At 42.3% G+C, this 27089-nt stretch overlaps 1 protein-coding gene and 1 non-coding gene across 2 annotated transcripts in view; both read left to right on the plus strand.

Annotated features, from left to right (window-relative positions):
• cenpi (centromere protein I) overlaps positions 1 to 27089 on the plus strand; it is a 90960-nt gene that overhangs the window by 54901 nt on the left and 8970 nt on the right. Inside the window, exons 15-17 of the mRNA XM_080187547.1 lie at positions 3891 to 4026; positions 8266 to 8390; positions 17892 to 17940. Of these exons, the coding sequence (XP_080043673.1) occupies positions 3891 to 4026; positions 8266 to 8390; positions 17892 to 17940 (310 nt within the window). The remainder of the gene's footprint in view (positions 1 to 3890; positions 4027 to 8265; positions 8391 to 17891; positions 17941 to 27089) is intronic.
• LOC145342796 (U2 spliceosomal RNA) lies at positions 3553 to 3751 on the plus strand. The gene has a single exon (XR_013886640.1). It is a non-coding gene; the product is annotated as a U2 spliceosomal RNA (small nuclear RNA).

The following is a 27089-nucleotide window of genomic DNA, read 5'->3' on the forward strand; positions in this document are numbered from 1 at the left end:
AATGAAGTTGTTGTGAAAATCCCTTAGTCGCCACACTCTGGTGCCTGTTTGAATACACTGAGGAAGAATTTAGCATAGCTGATGAAACTAACCAGCACATCTTTGGACTGGGAGGAAACCGGAGCACCCACGAAAGGCCACGCAGACATGGGGAGAAAGTACAAACTCCACACAGACATTGACCCAAGTCGGGAATCAAACCTGGGTCTCTGGAGCTGTGAGGCAGCAGTACTAACCACTGTGCCACTATGCTGCCCTAAGGGGAACAACTGCTCCCTATTCACCTATGCCCCCCAAAATCTTGTACACTTTAATCAGGTCATTTCTCAGTCTTCTCTGCTCCAACAGAAACAGCCAAGTCTATCCCGCTTCTCTTTGTAATTTTAAATGTTCCATCCCAAGTAACATGCTGATGAATCACCTCTAACACACTCTGCAGTGCAATCACATCCTTCCTATAATGCGGCAACCGGAACTGCACACAGTACTCCAGCTGTGGCCTCACCAAAGTTCCATACAATTACAACATGATCATCCAGCTTTTGTAATCTATACCTTGACTGATTAAGGCAAGTATCCCATGTCCTTTTACACCACTCCACTAACATGCCTTTATGCCATCAGATCTATGGACAGACACACCAGAAAGCCTTTACTTCCTAATGTCATCCTGTTCAATGAATTCTTCCTTGTCAAATTACTCCTTCTAAAGTGTGTCACCTCACATATTTCAGGATTAAGTTCCATCTGCCACTTATCTGCCCATTTGACTATCCTGTTTATATCTTCTTTAATCTCACTGTTAACCACCTGGCCAATCTGCAAACTTACTAATCCTATCCTCACATAATCACCGATGTCATTTACGTAAATGACAATAGGGAACCCAGCACAGATCACCTGTGGTACACCACTGAACATTGACTTCCAGTCACTAATGCAGCCTTCTGTCTCCTACAACTAAGCCAATTTAAATCCACCTCCTCAAATTACCTTATTTCCCATGTGCATTTGCCTTCTTTATAAGGATCCTCTGGCTTTGCTGAAGTCCACATAGGTGACTAGGTGTGTAGATTAGGGTCATGCAGTTGATGCACCACCCTAATCTACACACCTAGTCACCTCCTCAAAAAATTCAATCAAATTTATTAGGCATGACCTTCTTCCGACAGAGTCATGCTGACTATCCCTGGTCAACATTATCTTTCCAAGTGAAGATAGATTCTCTCCTTCAGAATTTTCTCCAATAGTTTCCCTACCGTTGACGTGAGACTCTCTGGTCTGTAGTTCCCTGGTTTATCTCTGCAACCCTTCTGAAGTAGTGGAACTGCAGTAACTGTTCTCTAGTCTTGTGGCACCTTCCCTGTGACCAGAAACAAATTAAAATTTTGGGTCAGAGCCCCTGCAATCACCTCCCTTGCCTCCCATAGCAACCTGGCACATAATTCATATGGACCTGGAGATTTGTCCACTTTTAAGCCTGCTAATATCTCCAGTATCTTGTCACTGCTTATGTCAGTTTGCCCCAGAACCTTGCAGTCTTTCTCTGAATTCCATACCTACACCCTCATTCTCTTGGGTGAAGATAGATGTGTAGTATTCATTCAACACTGTGTCTTTTGACTTTATGTGGGAATGCCGGCGTTGGACTGGCGTAAACACAGTAAAAAGTCTGACAACACCAGGTTTTAGTCCAACCGATTTTATTTGATAATACTCACAAGCTTTCGAGGGGACTGCCTCTTCGTCAGGTGAATGGAGCAGTCCCCTCGAAAGCTTGTGAGTATTATCAAATAAATCGGTTGGACTAAAACCTGGTGTTGTCAGACTTTTTACTGTCTTTTGACTTTACCCATAGATTGCACCCTTCATCCCTATTGGGCCCTTATCTTTCCCTGGTTACCCTCTTTCCATTGATAAACTTTTAAAGTATCTTCAATTTTTCCCTACTTTTACCAGCCAGAGCTTTCCCATATCCCCTCTCCTAATTGCCACTTTAAGCGCTACCCTGTACTTTCTATACGGCACCAATGCTTCTGCTGATTTGCTCCCCTTGTACCTGCTAGAAGCCTCTCTTTTCTTGTTCTGTCGGTTAGTTACTTCTTCCTAGCACCCTAGAGAAAACATAGTGGACCTGTACCCTCCCCATTTCCTTTTTGAACACCTCATGATTTCCCCACATGTTGTTGCTCTCAGTCTACCTTGGCCAAGTCCTGCCAAATTTTGCTAAAACCCGATCTCCCATAATCCTAAACTCTTCTTTGCAACTTGTCTCTTTCTTTGTTCATAACAAGCTTAAATTGTGCCATGTTGTGATTGCTTTCACTAAAATGCTCCCCCACCACCACCTCAACAACCAGTCCCCAGAATTAGGCCCAGCCCTGTGCCATCTCTTGTTGGACCCTCCACATATTGAACTAAAAGGTTTTCCTGTACACCTTTCAAGAAATCCACTCCATCCAAGCCCTGATCACTACGTCTATCCCAATTAATGTGGGAAAGTTGAAATCACCTAATATAATTAGGTTAGTTATTGTTTTTACACTTCCGTGAATTGTGCATATGTTTACTCCTCAAATTTTCACTATTGGGGGGGCCTATAATCAACACCTAGCTATGTGGCTGCCCCCTTTTTATTCCTAATCTGTACCCACAAAGCTTCATTTGATGCCTGCTCCAAGATACCATCTCTCCTTACTGCAGTAACTGACTTGTTAACCAATAATGCAATACCTCTTCCTCTTCTACAATCCTTGCTTGAACATTCTATATCCCAGAATGTTGAGCTGCCAATCCTGCCCCTCCCTCATCCACATCTCTGTGATGCCTACTATATCAAAATTCCATGTGTCAATCCTAACTCTTAACTCATGTGTTTTACCTGTAATATCCTGGCATTAATGTAGAGGCATTCCAGCCTTGCCTTACTCCATTGAAACTTAATGAAATATAATGGGCCAGTTGCTTCAGATATGCTGTAAGCTTCAGTGTCGCTGTGGATAGCTGAGTGGCAATGAACTTCATTTGAATATTGACTACTACAGTGGTGTTACATAATTCACCTGTTTTGCCATGTAAAAATTGGGTGGTTTGAACTAGGTACAGGAGTCATGCTACTGCTTGCTCACATTTCACTCAATATATTCATGAGGTAATTGTGTTTTGAATCTTTTAAGGCTATGCTGTGTTAGATTTTCCCTCTAATTGTTTTTCTTTTATTAATCTGCCTGAAATTGTACTTCTGTAGCTGAAAGAACAAATCAAATGTGCTTTATTGTCCAAATAGTTGAGTCCAGATGTGATCCCCTCCCCTCACATTCAATCTAACCCATGTAGAAAGAGCTTATTTCTGCTGCCTTCAAGGCTCAAATTGTAAACGGTTCAGATTCAGAATTAAGTCTCTGCCTATCTCCCTACTGCATTGTAGCTAAGTAAACTAACCACTCAGGTGCAACATACTTCCCAAAGGAACTTCCTCAAATTCCTTCATTCAGCTATTCTTTAACTTGTTAACTTTTAGATGGTATGCATAATAAAGCAGTCTAAGAGAAAATCGCTTCTTGGCCTTTTGGCTAAGATCAAGTGTAATATCGACATGTTGTGCTTGGTTGAAGTCATTAGGTTACATTTTAGCTTCATTTGAAGCAATTTTTAAAAGCGGCATCTCGACCTTTTGGCTAAGATGCAAATGAGATCAAGCCTTGGAGGAGGAGCTATGCCTACTCCAATCAGCTTGGATCATGTAGATCAAGCCCAAGACAGGAGGTGAGAGCCCTGTCTTGTCAGCTTGGATCGGGAATGTCTCAACTTGAGACTCTGAATTGGCCTTGATTTAATTGAATTGGAATAAAAACAAGAAAAACTTCCGAGTTTTTTTTCTGTGCTTTCAGGAACGTTTTCCTTTCTGGATTAGTGAACTCTATTTCTGAACTTGTGGAGTTTACTACAAGAATTTCCATGGTAGCATTACAGATGGAGGCTTACAACAGTCTGCTGCTGCACTTCATACTCAATTTTTATGAGACGGTGAGAGATTTGAGTGTGCTTAGAAAACTGTTTTCTGAGTGTTAGATTATTGATCAGCCCAAGTAGATGAAGTACAATTTGACAGGCTATCAGTATGAAATTTGTAACTAAAATCTTGGTTAATATTTTAATCCCTTTCCCTTCCTTTCACCAATGTGAAATCTAGAGATAAGCTAATCTTTTCATTGGTTCAGATCAGCTAAATCAGTATGCTTCAGGGATTTTGCTATTGTATGACAATTTATTTGAAAGTCTATTTTTTTTAAAACAATTGTTGTTTTTCTTTTTCAGCATACTTCATTGCATCTGTGATAATTCAAAGTAATATTTGTGCTTAAAATTAATTATGAAATAATTTGAACCAAACAATGCAAGTAACAAAAAATAGAAACTTAGTGTTTTTGAAAATTTTGAATTTGTGAATTTTGCATTCAGAGGGGCTGACTAATTTAAGAGTAATACAACAAATGAAAGGAGAGATTTAAATTGCATTGTATGGGCCTTTTAAATTTTTTAATCACCTTGAATTACCATCTCTTGGATAGTGATAACCATAGAATCTGGTTTAAATGGATATAGATGATTGTGGATAGACATGCCCATTACAAGGAATTTAACTTGTGGAATGTTTTTTGAATTCTTAACACATACTTGTGAATTGTACTGCAGTATGTATTTACTGCCACCAGATGGTGTAGGTTGCAGGCAATATGTTTGAATCTCGAGTAAAAATAATTACTGTCTGCAGTATGTTTTAAAAAAAGTCAAAGAATATTGATATCAAAATAGGATTTGGTCCATCTTGTCTGCAGTAGTGTATTTTTCCACAAGTCACCTATACCCTCCCCTTTTTTGCCCTTTAATGTTCCTCTTTTCTTTGCAACTGTTTAATTTGAGTATTGCAGAAAAAATAAACATGCTATTGAAGCAATTCATCTTGCATTCACCAGGACAGAAGAAAGAATGCTATATTTCAAAGGGAGCAGCAATTTATATTGTATGAGAAAAGGTTGCTGCCTGGTAGGCAAGTTGACTGTAAACTGGCTGAGGCTTTGCCATGGGGAATTCATGAGAGATTATTGTCTCCCAGGCTTTTGTTTAATTCAAAGAAAGGTGCAATGCTTGGATGTGTTCCTTTTGCCTGCAGAGGACTGGTCCATGTGCATGAATATATGTAGCTTTGAGTAAGTGTAAGTGAGCTACATTATATGCCTGTCTACTCATCTTAACTTGATTGTGCACAACGGGATTGTTTAAGTGCTGTCCAACCGCAGAATCACACCTAATATTAGATATTCTATTTTTGGTTCTCAGTTTTTCAAACACCCGCTGGTTGAATATGGTCAGTATTCTGTCTGTTGCTTTCGTATATTTATAAGTGTTGCGTGAATGCTTTAAGATCTAATCATATGATTTGATGGTGGAATCATTAGGGTGATGCCACAGGCTGTTTTTTACTTTCAGTTTGTACTCTGCAGTGCAGAGAACATCTCTTTCCATAAACTTTGTTGTTGTTAGTTTGAATCTACGTGTGCAAACCATAATGCCTAACATAGTTAGGACTATACAATTAGGAACAGCTGAAGAGATGTGCTGTTTGCTACAATCTGCCAACCACTGATATCAGCTGAGGTACGTGGCATTGCAATGATACTAAAATTAATATACCACATTACTCATTTGTGTGGTAGGCAGAACATCTTTTTGATATTGTTAGGGGAAGATACAAATTTGTGGTATTAACTAACATCACCTGTTGCTCCAACTTTTGTGATACCTTTCCAGAGTAATTTGAGTTAGACAGTATTTTTCAGGTTTGAAAGTGGAGACCTTGGGCTCATACGTGAGTGTGTGTGGTACACAGCAAGTAATGGTCTGATGGGATAGTACTTGCTGGCAAATTGTAATAAACAACATGTCCCTTTGGCTGTTCTCAGGCAGAGTGCTGACCATTATCAACCACCCCATGCTTGTAAAATTCAGAATGTAATGGGGAAAGGTTGAAATTAATTGCATAGGTCTACCAACTGCTTTGATCCCCATGGAGACTGTGAATGGTTAAGGGGAAAAACTAAAAGAACTACATTATTAACCTAACACTATAGTTTGTAAGTCTTAGAATACAAATCCAGTTCCCCTTTTAATTGCACCCAAGAATCCTTTTGAACGTTCTTCATTTCTTTTGAAACCAAACCAAGTATGCTGCAGCTCTCCAAAGTTCACTTCAATTTTTTCTTCAGTGTTTCAGTTATTTGTTGCATATGAGATTTCTTGGAGACCTTTATTAAATTTTAGCTAAGTGACCCTCAAATTATAGTTCAAAACCCCTCAAGCTTGGATCTCACTACATGCTTATCATCTGTTCCCTTTCTAAAACTTGCTTCTGATGATTCAGTAAATGATGAAAATATCATCAGGAAATTTCAGTAAATGAGGTTCTCAACATCCAAAAAAATCAGGAAAGTTGATTTGAATATTTAATTAAAGGACATTTTTGATTTTAAAAAAAGCTAATTTTTAAAAAATGTAATTTGGAACTATAGAAGAAAATCCCAACATGTGCTTGAACCTATGATCTTTGGATCAAATATCCTGCTAGCCGCCAAACTGAGCCTAACCAACTACAAATGATGATCCTACAGAAAGCCAGAATAGTAATGGGAACAGTTCATTTTCAAGGCTTTGCTTATGTGTGTCAATCTTGTGTGCATCCAGCAATGTAACTAGAGGTAAATGGATCGAGTGCAAGGCATACTTGCTGTAACCTCCATATTCTGACCTGCCAACCAGAAAATTGTCAAGAATGGTTGCACATGCACTGGTGATTGCAGTGTGGGTCGAGTGTGCATGTGCAATGTTTAGACACTTCTCTGGTTGGCGGCAGGAGTACATGTTATCAGAAAGCTTACAATTTGATCCCAAAAATGGATTCCTCCAATCCCTTTGCTGTGGCAATGGGAAACATCTTATCCAAGTAGAAATGTTAATTAATTATCTCTAACCACAGCAGCCTTTCATCATAGAAACAAAGGGCAAGTTTCAGCACATTAATCTGGATTTTGGTAACATTGTTATAAGTTTTAGGAGCCTTTTAAGAATTTTTGACTGTGGACATAACAATAGTAAGAAGTCTCACAACACCAGGTTAAAGTCCAACCAGTTCATTTGATAGTAAACCCACAAGTTTTCGGAAACGCTGTTCCTTTGTCAGGTGTATGGAAAGTTCTGATCAGAGAAGAGCCTATAAAGGCGCACACAGTTTACAGAATACTGATTAGAATGTGAGTCTTTACATCTAACCTGCTAACCCAAATAGCCGGTGTCTACCCCAGATCAACACCGGCATCTCCACATCATGACATAACAATAGCCTTGCGTTTAAATATCAGTCACTTCTCTTTCAATTATATAATTAGAGCCATCCCTTAATTCGTACTAATTACCACACGGCTTTTACAGTCAGGTAAACTTCATAGATCACATGCTCCTTTCATTTACCCTAAATTTATAAAGCCAGCCACAAACTGTAACTGCCTGACAAATCAAAAGATAGAGCCCTGAAACATTATCATATAAACTTCATCATTGTAATACAAGCCAGCACGTGCAGCCATGCAATGATCTGTAACGTGTGGTTCCGAGAAACAAACCAGGTATGCACACCCAATGTTCTTTTTAACACGGGTATACACATGGTCCCACAGTAATCTTAAAGGACTGTAGCATGAAAAGAAACAAAAACACAGCAAAGACAAATGAGAGGGAATGTTGTTTCTGTGCTTTACCATTCCATGATTTTATGAATCTGGAATCAGAAGAATAAAGTTCAGAGTGGGGTAGGGATGGCAAAGATTATAGAGATCGGAAAAGGGATCAGGCTCAAGAGGAGTATAAATGTAATAACAATTTGAGGTGTTGCAGTCAGAGCATTAGTGTACGTCAATGAAGATGGATGATGACTCTTTGAACATGATGTGGAATAGAATATTTGTAATAGTAGTTGGATGAGCTGAAAACTATGGAGGATGCAAAGTTGCAATTATGGCACATTGGTCATGAAATGTGCTATAGAAATGCAAGTTTGTGTTTAATCGACACTCAATTGCTGATGCTCCTTAAAAATATCACCTTTCTTGTTTTCCGTTGGAGCACTATCTCTCTCTCACTCTTGTACTAGTCCTGATGGTCCTAAAAGTATTTCTAGTTCCTTCATGTAATTTTATGCTATTCCATCCTCAGGTATCTGATATGTACTTGAAATACAGTCTGCCCCTGGTGATTTTGCCACCTGCTGGCATCTTCTATCCAGCATTATTAAGTTTGGAATCTGTAAACCTGAATCAACTTTGTTACATTATGTACAAGTGAGTATTGCATGTCCTTAAACACTTCCTATTGACGTAAGGTTCATAGAAATATTCTATGTACTTCGCTATATTTGCTATATTTCATAATGTGAATGGGAAATCGCAGGCGGTGACCAATATTTTAATGGTTTCAAGAAGAAAACTTCATCAGCTTTCAAACCCTTAAAGGGCCGTCTTCAAATTGATCAAGGCTCTGTTACTTTTATGTAATTTTTGTAACTGTGCATTGATTCCTGGGATAGTAGAGACTGTGCTTAATTTGACATGCAGCTGGACTTTGTCTGATGTCAGTTTGATAATGGAGGTGAATCTAACCAAATTTTAAAAAGTTGGGAACCAGAAAAAGAAACAGGCAAGACAAAGACAGTATAGGAATAGATTGGAGGTTAAAATAAAAGGGAATCCAAATCTCTTTGACCCGAGTAACAATAAAAAGGCTGCTAGAAGAGTGTTGGAGCTAATTGATGACCAAAATGTAGATCTGTTGGTGGAGGCAGAAGGCATGGTTAAAGTATTAAATGAGTTTCATTATTAAACAGGGTGTGGGCATTGATGGCTGAGCTAGCATTTTTATTGTCCACCTTAATTGCCCCTGAGAATGTGATGGTGAGCTGCCTTCTGGAACGCTGCAGCCCTTATATAGTGTTATTAGAGAGGGAACTCCAGGATTTTGATTCAGCGACAGTGAAAGGCTGGTGATATAATGTTTAGGTTAGTTAGTTTATTTGTGTCACAAGTAGTCTTACAGTAACACTGCAATGAAGTTATCATGAAAATCCCCGAGTTGCCACTTTGGTGCCTGTTTGGCACCAGAATGGGAGAATTTAGTATGCCCAGTGCACCTAACCAGCACATCTTTCGTGTTGTGGAAGGAAACCAAAGTACGTGGAAGAAACCCATGCAGACATAGGGCAAACATGCAGACTCGCACAAACAGTGACCCAACCTGGGAATCAAACCCAGGTCTGTGGTGCTGTGAGGCAGCAGTGCTTGCTACTGTGCCACCTTGTGCCAAGTTGGTGTGATGTGTGGCTTGGAGTGGAGCTTTCAGGTGGTGGTGTTATCATGTGTCTACTGCCTTTCTCCTAGGTAGTAGAGGTCACAGGTTTGGAGAGTACTGTTGAAGGAGTCTCAGTGGCTTGCTGCAGTACATCTTGTAAATGGCACATATTGTTGCCATTATGCATAGGTGGTGCAGGAAGTAAATATTGAAAGTAGTGAATAGGGTGCCATTCAAGGGCACTGCTTTGTCCTGGATGGTATTGAGTCTTGGATGTTATTGAAGCTGCACTCACCCAGGAAGGTAGAGACGACTGTATCACACTCCTGACTTGTGCCATGTAAATAGTGCACAGAGTTTTGGAAGTCAGGCGATTTACTCTCAGAATTCCCAGCCTCTGATCTGCTCTTGTACCCCAGTATTTAAATGGTTGGTCCAGCTCAGCTTCTGGTCAATGGTAATCCCCTAGGGTTGATAGTGAGGGATTCAGTGATGGGGATGTCGAGAGGAGATGGTTAGAATTTCTTTCGTTGGAGATGGTCATTGCCTGACATTTGTGTGGCACAGTTGTTACTTGTCACTTATCAGCCCAAACCTGATTTTTGTCCAAGTCTTGCTGCATGTGAACATGGACTGTTTTAGTATCTGAGGAACTGTAAATAGTGTTGTGCAATCATCAGTGAACATCACCGCTTCTTACTTTATGATGGAGGGAATATCATTGATGAAACAGCTGTAGATGGTTGGGCCTGGGACATGACCCTGAGAAACACCTGCAGTGATGCCCTGAGACTGAGATGATTGACCTCCAAGAACCACAACCATTGTTCTTTGTAACCAAAAGAGAAAATGCTGGAAAATCTAAGCATGTGCAAGGGCAGAAAAGAGCTGACGTTTCGAGCTTTGACGAAGGGCCATCTGGACTCAAAATGTCAACTCTTTTGTCGCCTTACAGATGCTGCCAGACCTCCAGAGATTTTCCAGTATTTTCTCTTTGTTTCAGATTCCAGCATCCACAGTAATTTACTTTTATCTATCTTTCTTTGTGCTAAGTTTGACTCCAACCAGCTCCCATTGACTCCAGTTTTGCTAGGGTTCCTTTGTACAACATGAGATCAAATATGGCCTTGATGTCAAGGGCGGTCATTCTCAGTTCACCTCTTGACATCAGCTCTTTTGTCCATGTTTGGGCAAAAGCTTTAATGAGGCCAGGATTGAGTGATCCTGGCAGAACCCAAACTGACATTCAGCAAGCAGGATATTGCTGAATAAGTGCCGCTTGATAGCACTGTCAGCGACTCCTTCCGTTAGTTAGGAGATGATCAAGAGTAGTCTGACAGGGTGATAATTGGTTGGGTTGGATTTATCCTGCATTTTCTGGACAGAACATACTTGGGAAATTTTCCATGTTGCCAGGTAGATGCCAGTGTTGTAGCTATACTGGAACAGGACTCAGGGTACAAATCTTCAGTGCTACTGCTGAAATGTTGTCAGGTCCATAGTCTTTGCAATACCCAGTACTTCAGCCATTTGCTGATATCACATTGAGTGAATCCAGTTGACTGAATACTGGCATTTGAGATTCTGTGGACATCAGGAGGAGGATGCGATGGATCATCCACTCAGCACTCCTGGATGAAGCTTGTTGCAAATGCCCTACCTTTTGCACTAATGTGTTGGGCCTCCCCCTCATTTAGGATGGGGATATTTCTTTAGCCTTCTCTTCCTTTTAGTTGTTTAATTGAGTATTCATGATTAGATGAGGAAGGATTGCAGAGCTTGGTTGTGGGATTGTTTAGCTCTGTCAATTGCACGCTGCTTTCATTATTTAGCATGCAAGTAGACCTGTGTTGTAGCTTCACCAGGTTCTCACCTTATTTTTAGGCATACCTGGTGCTGGTGCTGCTCCTGCTCCTGCCCTGCCCTGCTGCATTCTTCATTGAACCATGGTTGATCCCCCAGCTTGATTGTGCTGGTGGAGTGGGGGATGTGTTGGGCAATGAGGTTACAGATTGTGGTTAAAAATACATTTTGGCCATTACAGAGACTTGGATGTCTCAGGTATAGGACTGGGTACTTCACGTGCCGGGATTCAGATATTTCAGGAAGGACAGAGAGGGAGGCAAAAGAGAGGGCGGAGTGGCACTGTTGATCAAGGATAGTGTCATGGCTGTAGAGAAGATGGACGCCATGGAGGGATTGTGTACGGAGTCTCTGTGGTTGGAAGTTAGGAACAGCAAGGAGTCGGTAACTTTGCTGGGTGTTTTCTATAGGCTGCCCAATAGTAACGGGGATGTTGAGGAGCAGATAGGGAAACAGATCCTGGAGAGATGTAGTAATAACAGAGTTGTCGTGATGGGAGACTTTAATTTCCCAAACGTCAACTGGAATATCCCTAGGGTAAGGGGTTTGGATGGGGAGGAGTTTGTTAGGTGTGTTCAGGAGGGTTTCCTTAACACACTATGTGGATGAGCCTATGAGAGGAGAGGCTGCACTTGATCTGGTACTAGCTAATGAACCTGAACAGGTGTCGGATCTCTCAGTGGGACAGCATCTTGGGGATAGCGATCATAATTCTATCTCCTTCACGATAGCATTGGAAAGAGATAGGATCAGGCAGGCTAGGAAAGTCTTTATCTGGAGTAAGGGGAAATATGAAGCCATCAGGCGGAAATTAGATGAGTAAATTGGAAAAGGTGTTCTTGGGGAAAAGTACCCAAGGAAGGTGGCGGAATTTCAAGCAATGTTTGTCTGGAGTTCTGCACGACAATGTTCCGAAGAGACAGGGAGGTTTTGGTAGGTCACGGGAACTGTGGCGCACGAAGGTTGTAATGAACCTAGTCAGAAAGAAAAGAAAGGCGTACAGAAGGTTCAGAGAGCAAGGCGATGTTAAGGATCTAGAGGAGTATATGTGTTTAGGGAAGGAGCTTAAAAAGGAAATTAGGAGAGCCAGAAGGGGTCATGAGAAGGCCTTGGTGGGTAAAATTAAGGAGAACCCCCAAGGCGTTCTACAAATATGTGAAGAGTAAAAGGATGAGATCTGAAGGGATAGGACCTATAAAAGGTGAAGGGGGAAAAGTCTGTGTGGAACTGGTAGAAATGGCAGAGGTGCTTAATGAATACTTTGCCTCGGTATTCACGGTGGAAAATGATCTGGGTGGTTGTACTGCAGGTTTGCAGCGGACTGAAAATATTGAGTATGTGGATGTTAAGAAAGAGGATGTGTTGGAATTTTTAAATTGCATCAAGATAGATAAGTTGCCGGGACCGGATGGGATATACCCCAGGTTACTGTGGGAGGTGAGGGAAGAGATTGCGGAGCCAATAGCGATGATCTTTGCGTCATCGATGGAGATGGGAGAGGTTCCGGAGGATTGGAGGATTGCGGATGTGGTTCCTATTTTCAAGAAAGGGAACAGGGATAGCCCAGGAAATTACCGACTGGTGAGTCTGACCTCAGTGGTTGGTAAGTTGATGGAGAGGATACTGAGGGACAGGATTTATGAACATTTAGAGAAATTTAGTATGATCAAAAGTAGTCAGCACGGCTTTGTCAAGGGCAGGACGTGCCTTACGAGCCTAGTTGAGTTCTTTGAAAATGGGACTAAACACATTGACAAAGGAAGAGCAGTGGATGTGGTTTATATGGACTTCAGCAAGGCATTTGATAAGGTCCCCCATGCAAGACTTCTTGAGAAAGTGAGAGGGCATGGGATCCAAGGGGCTGTTGCCTTGTGGATCCAGAACTGGCTTGCCTGCAGAAGGCAGAGAGTGGTTGTAGATGGGTCTTTTTCTGCATGGAGGTCAGTCACCAGTGGAGTGCCCAGGGATCTGTTCTAGGACCCTTGCTGTTTGTCATTTTCATAAATGACCTGGATGAGGAAGTAGAGGGATGGGTTGGTAAGTTTGCCAATTTCACGAAGGTTGGTGGCGTACGGTGTACTAGCCTTCATCAATCGAGGGATTGAATTTGGGAGTTGGGAGGTAATGCTGCAACTTTATAAGACCCTTGTCAGACCCCACTTGGAGTACTGTGTGCAGTTCTGGTCGCCTCACTACAAGAAGGATGTGGAGGCTATTGAAAGGGTGCAGTGGAGATTTACAAGAATGTTGCCTGGATTGGATGGCATGCCTTATGAGGATAGGTTGAGGGAGCTAGGTCTTTTCTCCCTGGAGAGACGAAGAATGAGGGGTGACCTGATAGAGGTTTATAAAATGTTGAGAGGTATAGATAGGGTGGATTCTCAGAGGCTATTTCCTAGGTCTGAAATGGTCGCTACAAGAGGATACAGGTTTAAGGTGCTGGGGAGTAGGTACAGAGGAGATGTCAGGGGTAATTCTTTCACTCAGAGGGTGGTGAGTGAGTGGAATCAGCTGCTGTTGGTGGAGGCGAACTTGCTGGGATCTTTTAAGAGACTTCTGGATGAGTACATGGGATTTAATGGGATTGAGGATTATAGATAGACCTGGTAGGTAGAGATATGATCGGCGCAACTTGTGGGCCGAAGGGCCTGTTTGTGCTGTGGTGTTCTATGTTCTATATTCTTCTGCTGCTAAGTCTGCTGCCTCACTGATGCCCAGTTTTAAGTTGCTAGATCTGTTTGAAATCTGTCCTATTTAGCATGCTGTAGTGCCACACAACGAAATGGAAGGTATCTTCAGTATGAAGTTAGGACGTTGTCTCCGTAAGAACTTTGCAGTGGTCACTCCTACGAATACTGCTATGAACAGATGCATGTATAGCAGGTAGATTGGTGAAATTAAGTAGGATTTTCCTCTCGTTGGTTCTCTCATGATCTTCCGCAGACCCAGTCTAGCAGCGATGTAATTTAGCCAGCTCAGTGAGTAGTAGTACTACTGAGCCATTCTTGATGATGGACGTTGATGTCCCTCCCTATATTCTGTGCCCTAATCACCTTTTGGTGTTTCACCACATGGTACTCAATATGGTGTACTGATTCATCAGCTGAGATGCAGGTAGGTATTTACTAGTGGGAGGTTTCCTTGCCCATGTTTGACCTGACACTGTGAGAGTTCATGGGTCCAGAGTTGATGTTGAGAACTCCCAGGACAACTGCAACCCAACTATATATCACTGTCGCCACCTCTGGTGAGTCTGATTTATTATTCAGACAATACAGGAGTGACAATGGTGGTCTCTGGATCATTTGAATGGGATTTTCCAATCACGTTTGTTTCTGACCTACTGCCAGTGGAGAATGGAGGATTTGATGCTCAGCCAAAACTCCATTCACTGATGGCACATGAGAATCCCAGCTGCAGACGAGGCCAGAGGTTTCTGGCGATTGTCTGAAAGACTGTTTTTGAGTAGTCTGTGGGACAGCCTCTGATTTTGGTACAAGCTCCCAGATGTTAGCAAAGTGGACTCTAGAGGGTAGATAGGTCTGGGTTTCCCATGTTGTTTCCAGTCTCTATGTTGCCATTTCAGACGGCATTTAAAAGAGTCAGCTGGCTCTCAGTCTGGAGTTACATGTAGGCCAGTCCAGGTAGGTGTGGGAGATTCCCTTCCCTAAGGGACATTGGTGAATTAGCTGGGTTTTTATGACAATCAACAGTGGTTTCATGGTCACTTTTAAAGTCTAGATTAATTAACTGAATTTAAGTTTCACCAGCTGCCATGCCCAGCGAAGTAGCCTGAGCCTTTGGATTACCATTACCCCATCACCTCCCCATACTTGCATTGGTGTTTATTAAGGAAGAGGACATTGCCAAAGCTACTGTGTATTAGGAGGTTAAGAAATACTGGATGAGGTAACAGCAACGGAAGAGTAGGAACTAGAAAGGCTGACAGTACTTGGTAGCTAAGTTACCCACTCAGAATATGGTGCATTGTTAATTGCTGAAACAAGTTCTGACAGAAATTGTACAGCTTTTGGCTACAACCTTCCGAATTTGTTTTGGATAGACAAATTATGCCAGAGAAATGCAAATATTATACCCTTATTGAATAAAGGGGAGAAGGATAAACCTGGCAACTTTTGGCCAGTGTATTCAATGGTGGAGAAATTTTTAGAAACTGTAACCTGGGAAAGTATTAATCCTCCACACAAACAAACATGGATCACGAATGAAGATCCAGCACAAATTTATCAAGGGAAAATTGTGTTTGATTTGAATTTTTTGAGGTAACAGCTGGATGACGAAAGTACCTTGATTAACCCTGCTGCCTCTGTCCCATCCCATCCTGCACAAGGTTTTGCTCAATTATTTTCACTATGCTTCTGATTTTCACTAGTACATCAAATTTAAATGCTGATCCTTTTATGTGCATCTCGTATCTCTGCAACCATCCCTAGCCCTATATTGCCTTTCCTCTCACCACACTCTCGAATTCTGTGTACCAATGGCTCTGGCCTTGTACCTTCTCCTCTTTGACTGACGTTAAGCAAGCTCTCAGTTGTCTAAGTTCCATGATGTAAATTTCTATCTCAAAATCACTCCACCTCTTGCTTCTTCATTTCGCCCTATATTGTAACTAATGTTTTGAACCAAGCATTCAATCACCTTCCCCGAAATCTTTGGGTGGGTCCATTTTTAAAAATCTAAATATAGAAATCATAGAAACCCTACAGTACAGAAAGAGGCCATTTGGCCCATCAATTCTGCACCAGCTACAATCCCATCCAGGCCCCTCCCCCATATCCCTACATATTTTACCCACTAATCCCTCTAATCTACCCATCTCAGGACACTAAGGGACAATTTTAGCATGGCCAATCAAACCTAACTTGCACATCTTTGGACTGAGAGGAAATCGGAGCACCCGGAGGAAACCCACGCAGACACAAGAGTGTACAAACTCCACACAGACAGTGACCCAAGCTGGGAATCGAACTCAGATCCCTGGAGCTGAGAAGCAGCAGAGCTAACCACTGTGCTACCATGCCGCCTATAGCTCTGTGGATATAAAAGCAAAATACTGTGTGGATGCTGAAAATCTGAAATAAAAACAAAAAGTATTCAAAAAAACTCAGCAGGTCTGGTTACATCTGTGCAGACAGAAACAGAGTTTACACTTTCAAGTTAATATGACATCTTTAGAGTCACATGGACTTGAAGCATTAACTCGGTTTCTGTCTTCACAGATGCTGCCAGACTTTACATGGCTCTGTTAGGCTCGGTGTTTTTCTGTGATGAATGCCATATGTAAAACGCAAATTTGAAATAGATTAAACAAGAGTTAGTTATACAATGAGGGCATTAGAACTAGGAGCAAGAGTAGGCCATTTGGCGCCTCAAGCCTGCTCCACCATTTTATAAGATAGTGGCTAATCTTTTCATGGACTTGATTTCACTTACCTATCCGCTCACCACAATCCTTAATTCCTTTACTGTTCAAAAACCTATCTTTGCCTTAAAAACATTCAATGATGTATCCTCAACTGCTTCACTGGGCGGACAATTCCACAGCTTCACAACCCTCTGGTGAAGAAGTTCCTCCTCAACTAAGTCCTAAATCTGGTCCCCCTTATTTTGAGGCTATGGTCCCTAGTTTTGGTTTCACCGACCACTGGAAGCAAACTCCCTGCTTCTATCTTATCTATTCCCTTCATAACCTTAAATGTTTTTATAAGAATCCCCCCCCTCATTCTTCTAAATTCCAATGAGTATAGTCCCATTCTACTCAGTGTCTCCTCATAAGCCAACCCTCGACTCCGGAATCAACCTAGTGAATCTCCTCTGCACCCACTCCAAGCCAGTATATCCTTTCTCAAGTAAGGAGACCAAAACGGTACTCGAGATGTGCCCTCACCGGCACCTTGTACAGCTGCAGCAAAACCTCCCTCTTTTTCAACTCCATTCCCCTAGCAATCAAGGACAAAATTCAGTTTGCCGCCTTAATTACCTGCTACACCTGCAAACTAACCTTTTGTGATTTATGCACAAGGACACCCAGATCCCTCTATGCAGCTTCATGCTGCAATTTTTTACCATTGCTAACCAGAAAAGCACCTATTTATTCCCACTCTTTGCTTTCTGTTAGTTGACCAATCCTTTACCTATACTAATCTATTACCCGTAACACTGTGCACCTTTTATCTTATGCAGCAGCCTTTTGTGCGGAACCTTGTTGAATGACTTCTGAAAATCCAGATATGCAACATCTACCAGTCCCTCGTTGTCCACTGCACTTGTAATATCCCCAAAGAATTCCATGAAATTCGTTAAACATAACCTGCCTTTCATGAACCCTTGCTGTATCTTACCAATGGGACAGTTTCAATCCAGATGTCTTGCTATTTGTTCCTTGATAATAAATTCAAACGTTTTCCCCAGTACCTAAGTTAAGCTAACCTGTCTATAGTTTCTTGCCTTTTGTACACCATTTTTAAACAGTGGTGTCACATTTGCTGTTTTCCAAACTGCTAGAACCGCCCCAGAGTCCAGCAAATTTTGGTAAATGAATTAGATTTTATAGTTTTGATATGCAAATATAAAATGCATCAAAAGCAACAACTCGTTTTTACTTTTTTCAGATGCCGTACAAATCTAACCGCTTTGAAGTCTTTGGATTCAAGTAAAAATGTAAGATTGTAATAACATAAATGTCATTATAAGATGCAATGTTGAATGCTAGTTCATTTGATTTGTTTTAAATGTGAAGTGCTTACTTCAGATTGGTCTGCTCTGCCACATTGAATATTTGTGGAAGGGATGCCAATCAAGTAGACTGTGTTGTCTTGGATGGTGTTGAGCTTCTTGAGTGTTGTTGGAATTGCACGTGGCCTAGCAAGTGGAGTGTGTTCTGGTAATCTTTGCGCTTTGTAGATGGTGGACCTGCTCTGGAGAGTCAGAAGGTGAGTTACTCACTACATGATTCCTAGATCTTGTAGCCACAATATTTGTGGCTACAGACATATCTCAATATAAGCTGAAAGCCATAGTTGATGTCACTGAGATTGGGAGATTTGGAACTCCCTTGCTAACTTCACTGTGAATGTACCAACACTCCCAGCCACCTGACGAAGGGACAGCCTGTCCCGAAAGCTTGCGGCTTTTGCTACAAATAAACCTGTTTGGACTTTAAGCTGTTTTACCCTAGTCCAATGCCAGCATCTCCACATCAATGTACTGACACCACAGGGATAGTAGTAGTTCAGGAAAGTGGCACACTACCATCTCTTTAAAGTAAATGGAGGGGAGAATGGTTCTGGAGAGGAGATACATAGGTTTACAAAGCAAAAGGATATGGCAGCATTGCAAGGCAGCTATTTAGATGATATCCAGATTGTGACAGGAAGGGACAGGGTGTACAAATATTTTAAAGAAGCGTCTAATAGGATCAAATGGGCAAAATAGTTTTTAAAAAAAACAAAATTAAAGACTCTCGACTTAAATACATGCTGTATTCGACACAAATTGAGATTAATGGGTATGATCCTACAGCTGAGAGAGATGTGGTTACAAGGATATCAAAACTTTGTGATTGTGGTCAGTCCAGATTCAATGGCTTCCTGTGCTGTATGATTCTATGAAAACTGGGAACGGAATATTCAAGCGTATATGACATTTTGTAAGGAGAGGCAGAAAGGAACAATAGGATGGAGTAGCTTTGATAGTACAAATGGAATAGAGACAATAGCAAGACGTAATCTTGGATTGGAAGATGTAGAATCCATACGAGTGGAGGTAAAAAAAAATAACAAATAATAAATAAGACGACACTGGTGGGAGTAGTCTATAAGCCACCCAACTGTGGCTTTACTATTACATGGAGAATAAATCAATTGATAATGAAGGTATGTAAAAAAGGCAGTACATTAATCATGACTGTGGATTAGGAAAATCAAATTAGTAGAAGTAGCCATGAGGAAGTATTGATGGTGTGTTAGGGGCAATTTCCTAGAATATATTGTGGATCCAACAAAAGATTAGGCTATTTTTGATCTGGTAATGTGTAATGAGGCAGGTTTAATAAATAATCTAACAGCAAAAGATTCTCTAGGTAACAGTGACCATAACATTGTAGAATGTGGTATTCAGTTTGAGTGAGAAAAGTGGATCAGAAATAACTGTGCTGTACTTAAATAAGGGTAATCACAAAGGAATGAGGGCAGAGTTGGCAGGAGTGGACTGGCAAAGGAGTTGAGCGGAAAGGACGGTTGGCTAGCAATGGCAAGCATTTATGACAATAGTTCATGACTCACAACAAGAAGTATCCCAATGAGGAAGAGGGATTCTAGGAAGTTGATAAATCAATTATGGTTAACCAAGAACATTAAGGATAGTATTTAAAGCTTTCCCAATCCTCTTGCTTACCACTCATCATTCCCAAAATGCATGTTTTTTTCTTCCAGTTTAATACTATCTTTAAAGCTTTAAAAAGCAACACAAACTGACCAAAAAAAGGGAAAAGATGAGGGTAAACTAGCAAGCAATATATAAATGAGAGTAAGAGCTTCTTTAAATGTATATAAAGGAAGAGAGAGGCCAAAGTGTACATAGGTCCCTTAGCGAAAGACTGAGGAAATAACAATGGGAGACCTAGAAATGGCAGAGGACTTAAATAAATATTTTGCGTCAGTCTTCAGGGTAGAAGACACTAATTGCATTCCAAAAATACTAAATAATCAATGGGCAAAAAGGGGAGAGGAAATAAATACAATTATATCACTGGAGAAAAAGTACTGGGAAACTAATGTGGCTGAAGGCCGATTAAATCCCTTGAACCTGATGAGTTGCACCCGAGGATATGAAAGGAAGTAGCTACAGAGATAGCAGGTGCGCTGGTAGTAATCTTCCAAGAATTCTTAAACTCTGAAAAAGTTCCAGAGGATTGGAAAACTACCAATGTAACATCCTTATTCAGTAAAGGAGGGAGACAAAAAAATGTAACTATTGTCCCTATACAGCTGCAGCAAGACCTCCCTACTTTTATATTCAATCCCCCTCGCTATGAAGGCCAGCATCCCATTCGCCTTCCTGACCACCTGCTGCACCTGCAGGCTGGGTTTTTGCGACTCATGCACAAGGACCCCGAGGTCCCTCTGCACCGTCGCCTGCTGCAGTTTTTCGCCACGTAAGTAATAGTCCTTCCTACCATTCTTCCTACCAAAGTGGACCACCTCACACTTGCCAACATTAAATTCCATTTGCCATTTCCTGGCCCATTCGCCCAGCCTATCTAGATCCTTCTGCAGACTCTCCACACCCTCCGCACAATTTGCCTTTCCCCCAATCTTGGTGTCATCAGCAAATTTCGACACCCTACACTCGGTTCCCTCCTCCAGATCATCTATATAAATGGTAAATAGCTGAGGCCCCAGCACCGACCCCTGGGGCACCCCACTAGTCACCAACCGCCAATCTGAATAGCACCCATTGACCCCCACTCTCTGCCTCCTATTTGACAACCAATCCTCTATCCACGCTAACACCCTACCCCCAACTCCATGTCCTCTGACCTTCTGCAGTAACCTCTTGTGAGGTACCTTATCAAACGCCTTCTGAAAATCCAGAAAGACCACATCCACCGGCTCTCCTCTATCCACCGCCCTAGACACATCCTCATAGAACTCCAGTAAATTTGTCAGACACGACTTCCCTTTAATGAAACCGTGTTGCGTCTGCCCTATCAAGCAATTCCCTTCAAGATGCCTCGCAATTTCCTCCTTAATGACGGATTCTAACATTTTACCTACCACAGACGTTAAACTAACCGGCCTGTAATTCCCCGCCTTTTGCCTGGCACCCTTCTTAAACAACGGCGTAACATTAGCCGTTTTCCAATCCTCCGGCACTTCCCCGGAATCCAGCGACGTCTGGAAAATAACCACCAAGGCATCCACTATCACCTCCGCCATTTCTTTCAGAACCCTCGGATGCATTCCATCCGGTCCTGGGGACTTGTCCACAATCAGCCCCTCCAGTCTGTTGCGCACCACCTCTCTAGTAACAGTAATGTCATTAAGACCCTCCAGTCCTACCACCTTTCCATCGCTAACACCCGGCAAATTATTCACGTCCTCCTCCCTGAAGACAGAAACAAAAAAGTTATTCAAGACCTTAGCCATATCCCCATCCCCTACCACTAGGTCCCCTTTCTCATCCTCTAAGGGACCAACGTTCACCCTAGCCAGCCTCTTCCTTTTTATATATTTATAAAAACTCTTGCTATCCTTTTTTATATTAAGCGCTAGCCCAGCTTCATAGCTTCTTCTACCCTCCTTTATCAACTTTTTTGTCAATCTTTGTTGACATTTAAACCTCTCCCAATCCTCTTCTCGCCCACTGCTCTTAGCTACTCTAAATTCCTCCGCTTTTAATTTAACACTTTCCTTCACCTCCTTCGTTATCCACGGCTTATTACCTCTCTTCCTACTGTCCTTTTTAACCATCGGAATAAATTTCTGCTGAGCACCAAGAAAGATCTCCTTAAAGATCCTCCACTGCTCCTCAGCAGACCTACCTTCCAACGCGCTCCCCCAGTCCACATTCGCCAATTCTTCTCTCATCCTACCATACTCCCCTCTATTCAAACAAAGGACACGTGTCCGGGAACCCACTTTCTCCTCCTCCATCTGCAACAGAAACTCCACCATACAATGATCACTCTCTCCAAGAGGATCCTTCACCTCAAGGTCCCTAATTCTACCCGCCTCATTACATAGCACCAGATCCAAGATAGCTCGCTCCCTCGTCGGCTCCAACACACACTGTTCCAGGAAACTATCCCGGCAGCATTCCAAGAACTCCTCCTCGAGCCCACCTCGTCCAACATGGGTCGACCAATCAATATGCAGATTGAAATCCCCCATAACTACTGCCGTCCCATTCCTGCACGCCGCACTTATTTGCGCGTTAACAGCCCGCCCCACCTCCAGATCATTATTCGGGGGCCTATAGACGACACCCACCAGCGTCTTCCTCCCTTTGCTGGTCCTAATCTCCACCCACAACGATTCCACTTTCTGCTCTTTGGCTCCGATATCATCCCTTGCTACCACCTTGATGCTGTCCTTAATCAGCAGAGCTACGCCACCCCCTCTTTCCTCCTGCCTATCCTTCCTAAACACTTGATAGCCCTGTACATTCATCTCCCAGTCCCTGTCACCTTGCAGCCACGTCTCTGTAATGGCCACCAGATCGTATCCATTTGTGTCGATCTGCGCCACCAGCTCATCCACTTTATTCCGAATGCTTCGTGCATTCAGATAAAGCGCTTTCATCCCAGCCTTCTTCTGGACCCTATTTGCCGTAACGCCACCACTTGGGACATCCTCAGCCTCTTCCCTTACCTGTACCCTATCCTTAACTGTAGACCTCCTAACATCACCTACCCTCGCACCCTCCCCCCCCCTAATTAGTTTAAAGCCCTGTCTACAGTCCTCTTTACTCGATTCGCCAGCACTCTGGTCCCAGCACGATTCAGACCAACCCCATCCCGCCCGAACAAGTCCCACCTACCCCAATACTGGTGCCAATGCCCCATAAATTCGAACCCATTCCTCCCACACCAATCCCTGAGCCACCCATTCACTTCCTTTATCCTGTCAACCCTACGCCCGTATGCACTCGGTTCAGGCAGTAGCCCAGAGAAGACCACCTTGTCGGTTCTACTTTTTAATTCCATTCCCAGCTTCTCATACTCCCTCCCCAGATCCTCAGTCCGCACTTTGCCTACGTCGCTGGCACCCACATGTACCACCACAACTGGGTTCTCACCCTCCCACTCCAGATTCCTCTGCAGCCCAGCTGCGACATCCTGTACCCGAGCACCAGGCAGACAACACACCCTTCTGTGCACTTTGTCATTGTGACAAAGGACAGTGTCAATACCCTTCACCCCACTATCCCCAATCACTACTACGTTCCTTTTCCCCTTCTCTTTGCCTATGTCCTGCTGCATCACTGTACCGTGTGCAGTTTGCTCACCAACCTCACCTGCCTCGTCCTCTTCCAGAGTGGAAGCAAGAACCTCAAACCTGTTATGCAGATTAAGAGGCTGAGGCCTCCGCTCCTCACCCCCCTTCCTCCTCCCAGCAGCCCCCTTTTGTTCCTGACCCTTAGATTTAGACAGTCTAGAGGGGGTGGATGTCACTTGCACCCCATTGACAATGACACCCTCTCTCCCCCTGATGAGCCTCAGTGTCTGTAGCTCAGAGGCCAGCTCATCCACCTTGAGCTGGAGCTCCTCCAGCAACCTGCACTTACTGCAGACATGGTCTCTGGGAAGGACCCTGGGGTCCACCAGTTCCCACATCATACAGGAACCGCACATCACATGTCCCTCCATTATTCAATATAATTTGTTGTGGGAAAAATTTTTTCCTTGTTTTTTGCTGTAGTAGTTTTGAAAAAAAAATTTTTTTTTTTCCTTGTTCTTTCCACCTGGCCTTTTTACCTTCCAGCCCTTTTTGATATTAAGCCCTAATAGCTCACTCTGCTTCCCTCTCACTCCGCTGCCCGCTCCGACGCTGCCCGCTATCTACACCAGGCCTCCTTTTAAACTTGGCGCTGATTTAAAGCTGATGGGCCACAACTGCCTGATAATCACTCCCTCACAATTCTTAAAGCAGTAAATACAATAAGTAAATGCTTTAAACAGTTCTACAAAGAACAAAGTGCTTTAAACTTATTTTAAACAGGTTTTTAACAGGTAAAGTCTTAGCTTTCTCTCTGATGCTCCTTCCTCGTCTGCTCCAGCAAACAATGTAAGGCTTCACCGTGTGGACACTTGATAATTAAAGCTGATGGGCCACAACTGCCTGATAATCACTCCCTCACAATTCTTAAAGCAGTAAATACAATAAGTAAATGCTTTAAACAGTTCTACAAAGAACAAAGTGCTTTAAACTTATTTTAAACAGGTTTTTAACAGGTAAAGTCTTAGCTTTCTCTCTGATGCTCCTTCCTCGTCTGCTCCAGCAAACAATGTAAGGCTTCACCGTGTGGACACTTGATAATTAAAGCTGATGGGCCACAACTGCCTGATAATCACTCCCTCACAATTCTTAAAGCAGTAAATACAATAAGTAAATGCTTTAAACAGTTCTACAAAGAACAAAGTGCTTTAAACTTATTTTAAACAGGTTTTTAACAGGTAAAGTCTTAGCTTTCTCTCTGATGCTCCTTCCTCGTCTGCTCCAGCAAACAATGTAAGGCTTCACCGTGTGGACACTTGATAATTAAAGCTGATGGGCCACAACTGCCTGATAATCACTCCCTCACAATTCTTAAAGCAGTAAATACAATAAGTAAATGCTTTAAACAGTTCTACAAAGAACAAAGTGCTTTAAACTTATTTTAAACAGGTTTTGGTGAGGCCGCAGCTGGAGTACTGTGTGCAGTTTTGGGCGCCGCACCTGCGCAAGGATATTTTGGCCTTGGAGGGAGTGCAGAGGAGGTTTACTAGGCTGATACCGGAGTTGAGGGGGTTGAGCTATGAGGAGAGGCTGAATAAACTAGGCTTGTACTCGTTAGAGTTTAGAAGAATGAGGGGAGATCTCATTGAGACGTATAAGATGATGAATGGGATGGATAGGATAGAGGTGGAAAGACTCTTCCCGCTCAAAAAAGACAGTAGGACTAGGGGGCACAGCCTCAAGATAAAGGGGGGGCGGTTCAGAACGGAGTTGAGGAGGAACTTCTTCACTCAAAGGGTGGTGAATCTCTGGAATTCTCTGCCCGTTGAAGTGGTGGAGGCTGCCTCGCTAAATATTTTTAAGAAGCGGGTTGATGGGTTCTTGATAAGAGAGGGGATTAAGGGTTATGGGGAGAGGGCGGGAAAGTGGAACTGAGCCACGACAGATCAGCCATGATCTTATTGAATGGCGGGGCAGGCTCGAAGGGCCAGATGGCCTACTCCTGCTCCTATTTCTTATGTTCTTATGTTCTTATGTCTATTTAGTTTAACATGTGTCATTGGTAAAATGTTAGAGTCTATTATAAAGGATGTTATAGTATATATTGTGTAGAAATACACAGTATAATCAAGCAGAGTCAGCAAGGCTTCAAGAAGGGGAAATCATGTCTGACAAATTTATTAGAATTCTTTTGAAATGGTAATAAGCAAGTAGATAATGGGAACCAGTCGATGTAATATATTTGGAATTTCAAAAAGCATTCAATAAGGTACTGCAGAAAAGGCTACTTTAAAATAAGAGTGCTAGGGATAGTATATTAACATGGATAGATTGGTCAACTAGCAGAATAACTCTCCATTCACCTGACGAAGGGGCTAACCTGAAAGCTTGTGAGTTTACTATCAAATAAATCGGTTGGACTAAAACCTGGTGTTGTCAGACTTTTTACTGTGTTTACCCCAGTCCAACGCCGGCATATCCACATCATGACAACTAGCAGAAAGCAGTGTTGGGATAAGAGAGGCATTTTCAGAATGGCAACCTGTAACTTGTGGAATGCCAAAGGGATCACAATTATTTGCAATATAAACGACTTGGATGAGGGAAGTGAATGTATTAACACCAAGTTTGTGGATAACACAAAAATAGGTGGGAAGGCAAGTGGTGAGGATGCCATACCATCTACAAAGGAATATAGACAAGTGAGTGGGCAAAAAATTGGCAGATTGAATGTAATGTTTGTTTTATTATTGTCACATAATTAACATACAGTGAAAAGTATTGTTTCTTACGCACTATACAGACAACGCATACCGTTCATAGAGAAGGAAATGAGAGAGTGCAAAATGTAGTGTTACAGTCATAGCTGGGGTGTAAAGATAGATCAACTTAATGCAAGATAAGTCCATTCAAAAGTCTGATGGCAGCAGAGAAGAAGCTGTTCTTGAGTCAGTTGGTATGTGACCTTAGACTTTTGTATCTTTTTCCCAATGGAAGAAGGTGGAAGAGAATGTCCAGAGTGCGTGGGGTCCTTAATTATGCTGGCTGCTTTGCCGAGGCAGTGGGAAGTGTAGACAGAGTCAATGGATGGGAGACTGGTTTGCCTGATGGACTGGGCTACATTCACGACTTTTTGTAGTTCCTTGTGGTCTTGGGGAGAGCAGGAACCATACCAAGCTGTGATAAAACTAAAAAGAATGTAGTAAAATGTGAAGTTATGCACTTTGGTAGGAAGAATAAAAGAGCTGAATATTATTTAAATGGAGAAAGCTGCCGCACAGGGATTTGAGGATCCTTGTGCGTAAATCACAAAAAGCTTGTATGCAAGTTTAGTAATTACAGGAAAGGCAACTAGAATGTTGGCCTTTATTTCAAAGGTTAGGAAGTATAAGTCTCGCTAAAATTATAAAATGTACTTGTTTGACCATACCTGGAATATTGTAAACAGTTTTGGTCCCCTTATCTAAAGAAAGATATACTGGCATTAGAGGCAGTCCAGAGAATGTTTACAACATTACTCCCAGGCATGGAGGGATTTTCTTATGGAGGAGAGGTTGAGTTGTTTGGGCTTGTACTCATTGGAATTTAGAAGAATGAAAGAAGACCTTATTGAGACATTTAGTATTCTTAGGGGGCTCAATACGGTTGATGCTGACAGTTTGGTTCTCCTTGTGGGAGACTCTAGGACTAGTGGGCATAATCTCAGAGTTGACAATTTAACACTGAGATGAGAAGAAATTTTTTCTCTCAATGTAATGAATCTGTGGAGTTCATTACCACAAAGGGCTGCAGAGGCTGGATTATTAAGTATGTTCAAGGCTGATATAGACAGATTTTTAATCAATAAGGGAATCAAGGGATAAGGCGATA

This window comes from Carcharhinus amblyrhynchos, chromosome 4 (genome assembly GCF_965287045.1).
Source record: "Carcharhinus amblyrhynchos chromosome 4, sCarAmb.v2.hapA, whole genome shotgun sequence".
Classification (NCBI taxonomy): domain Eukaryota; kingdom Metazoa; phylum Chordata; class Chondrichthyes; order Carcharhiniformes; family Carcharhinidae; genus Carcharhinus; species Carcharhinus amblyrhynchos.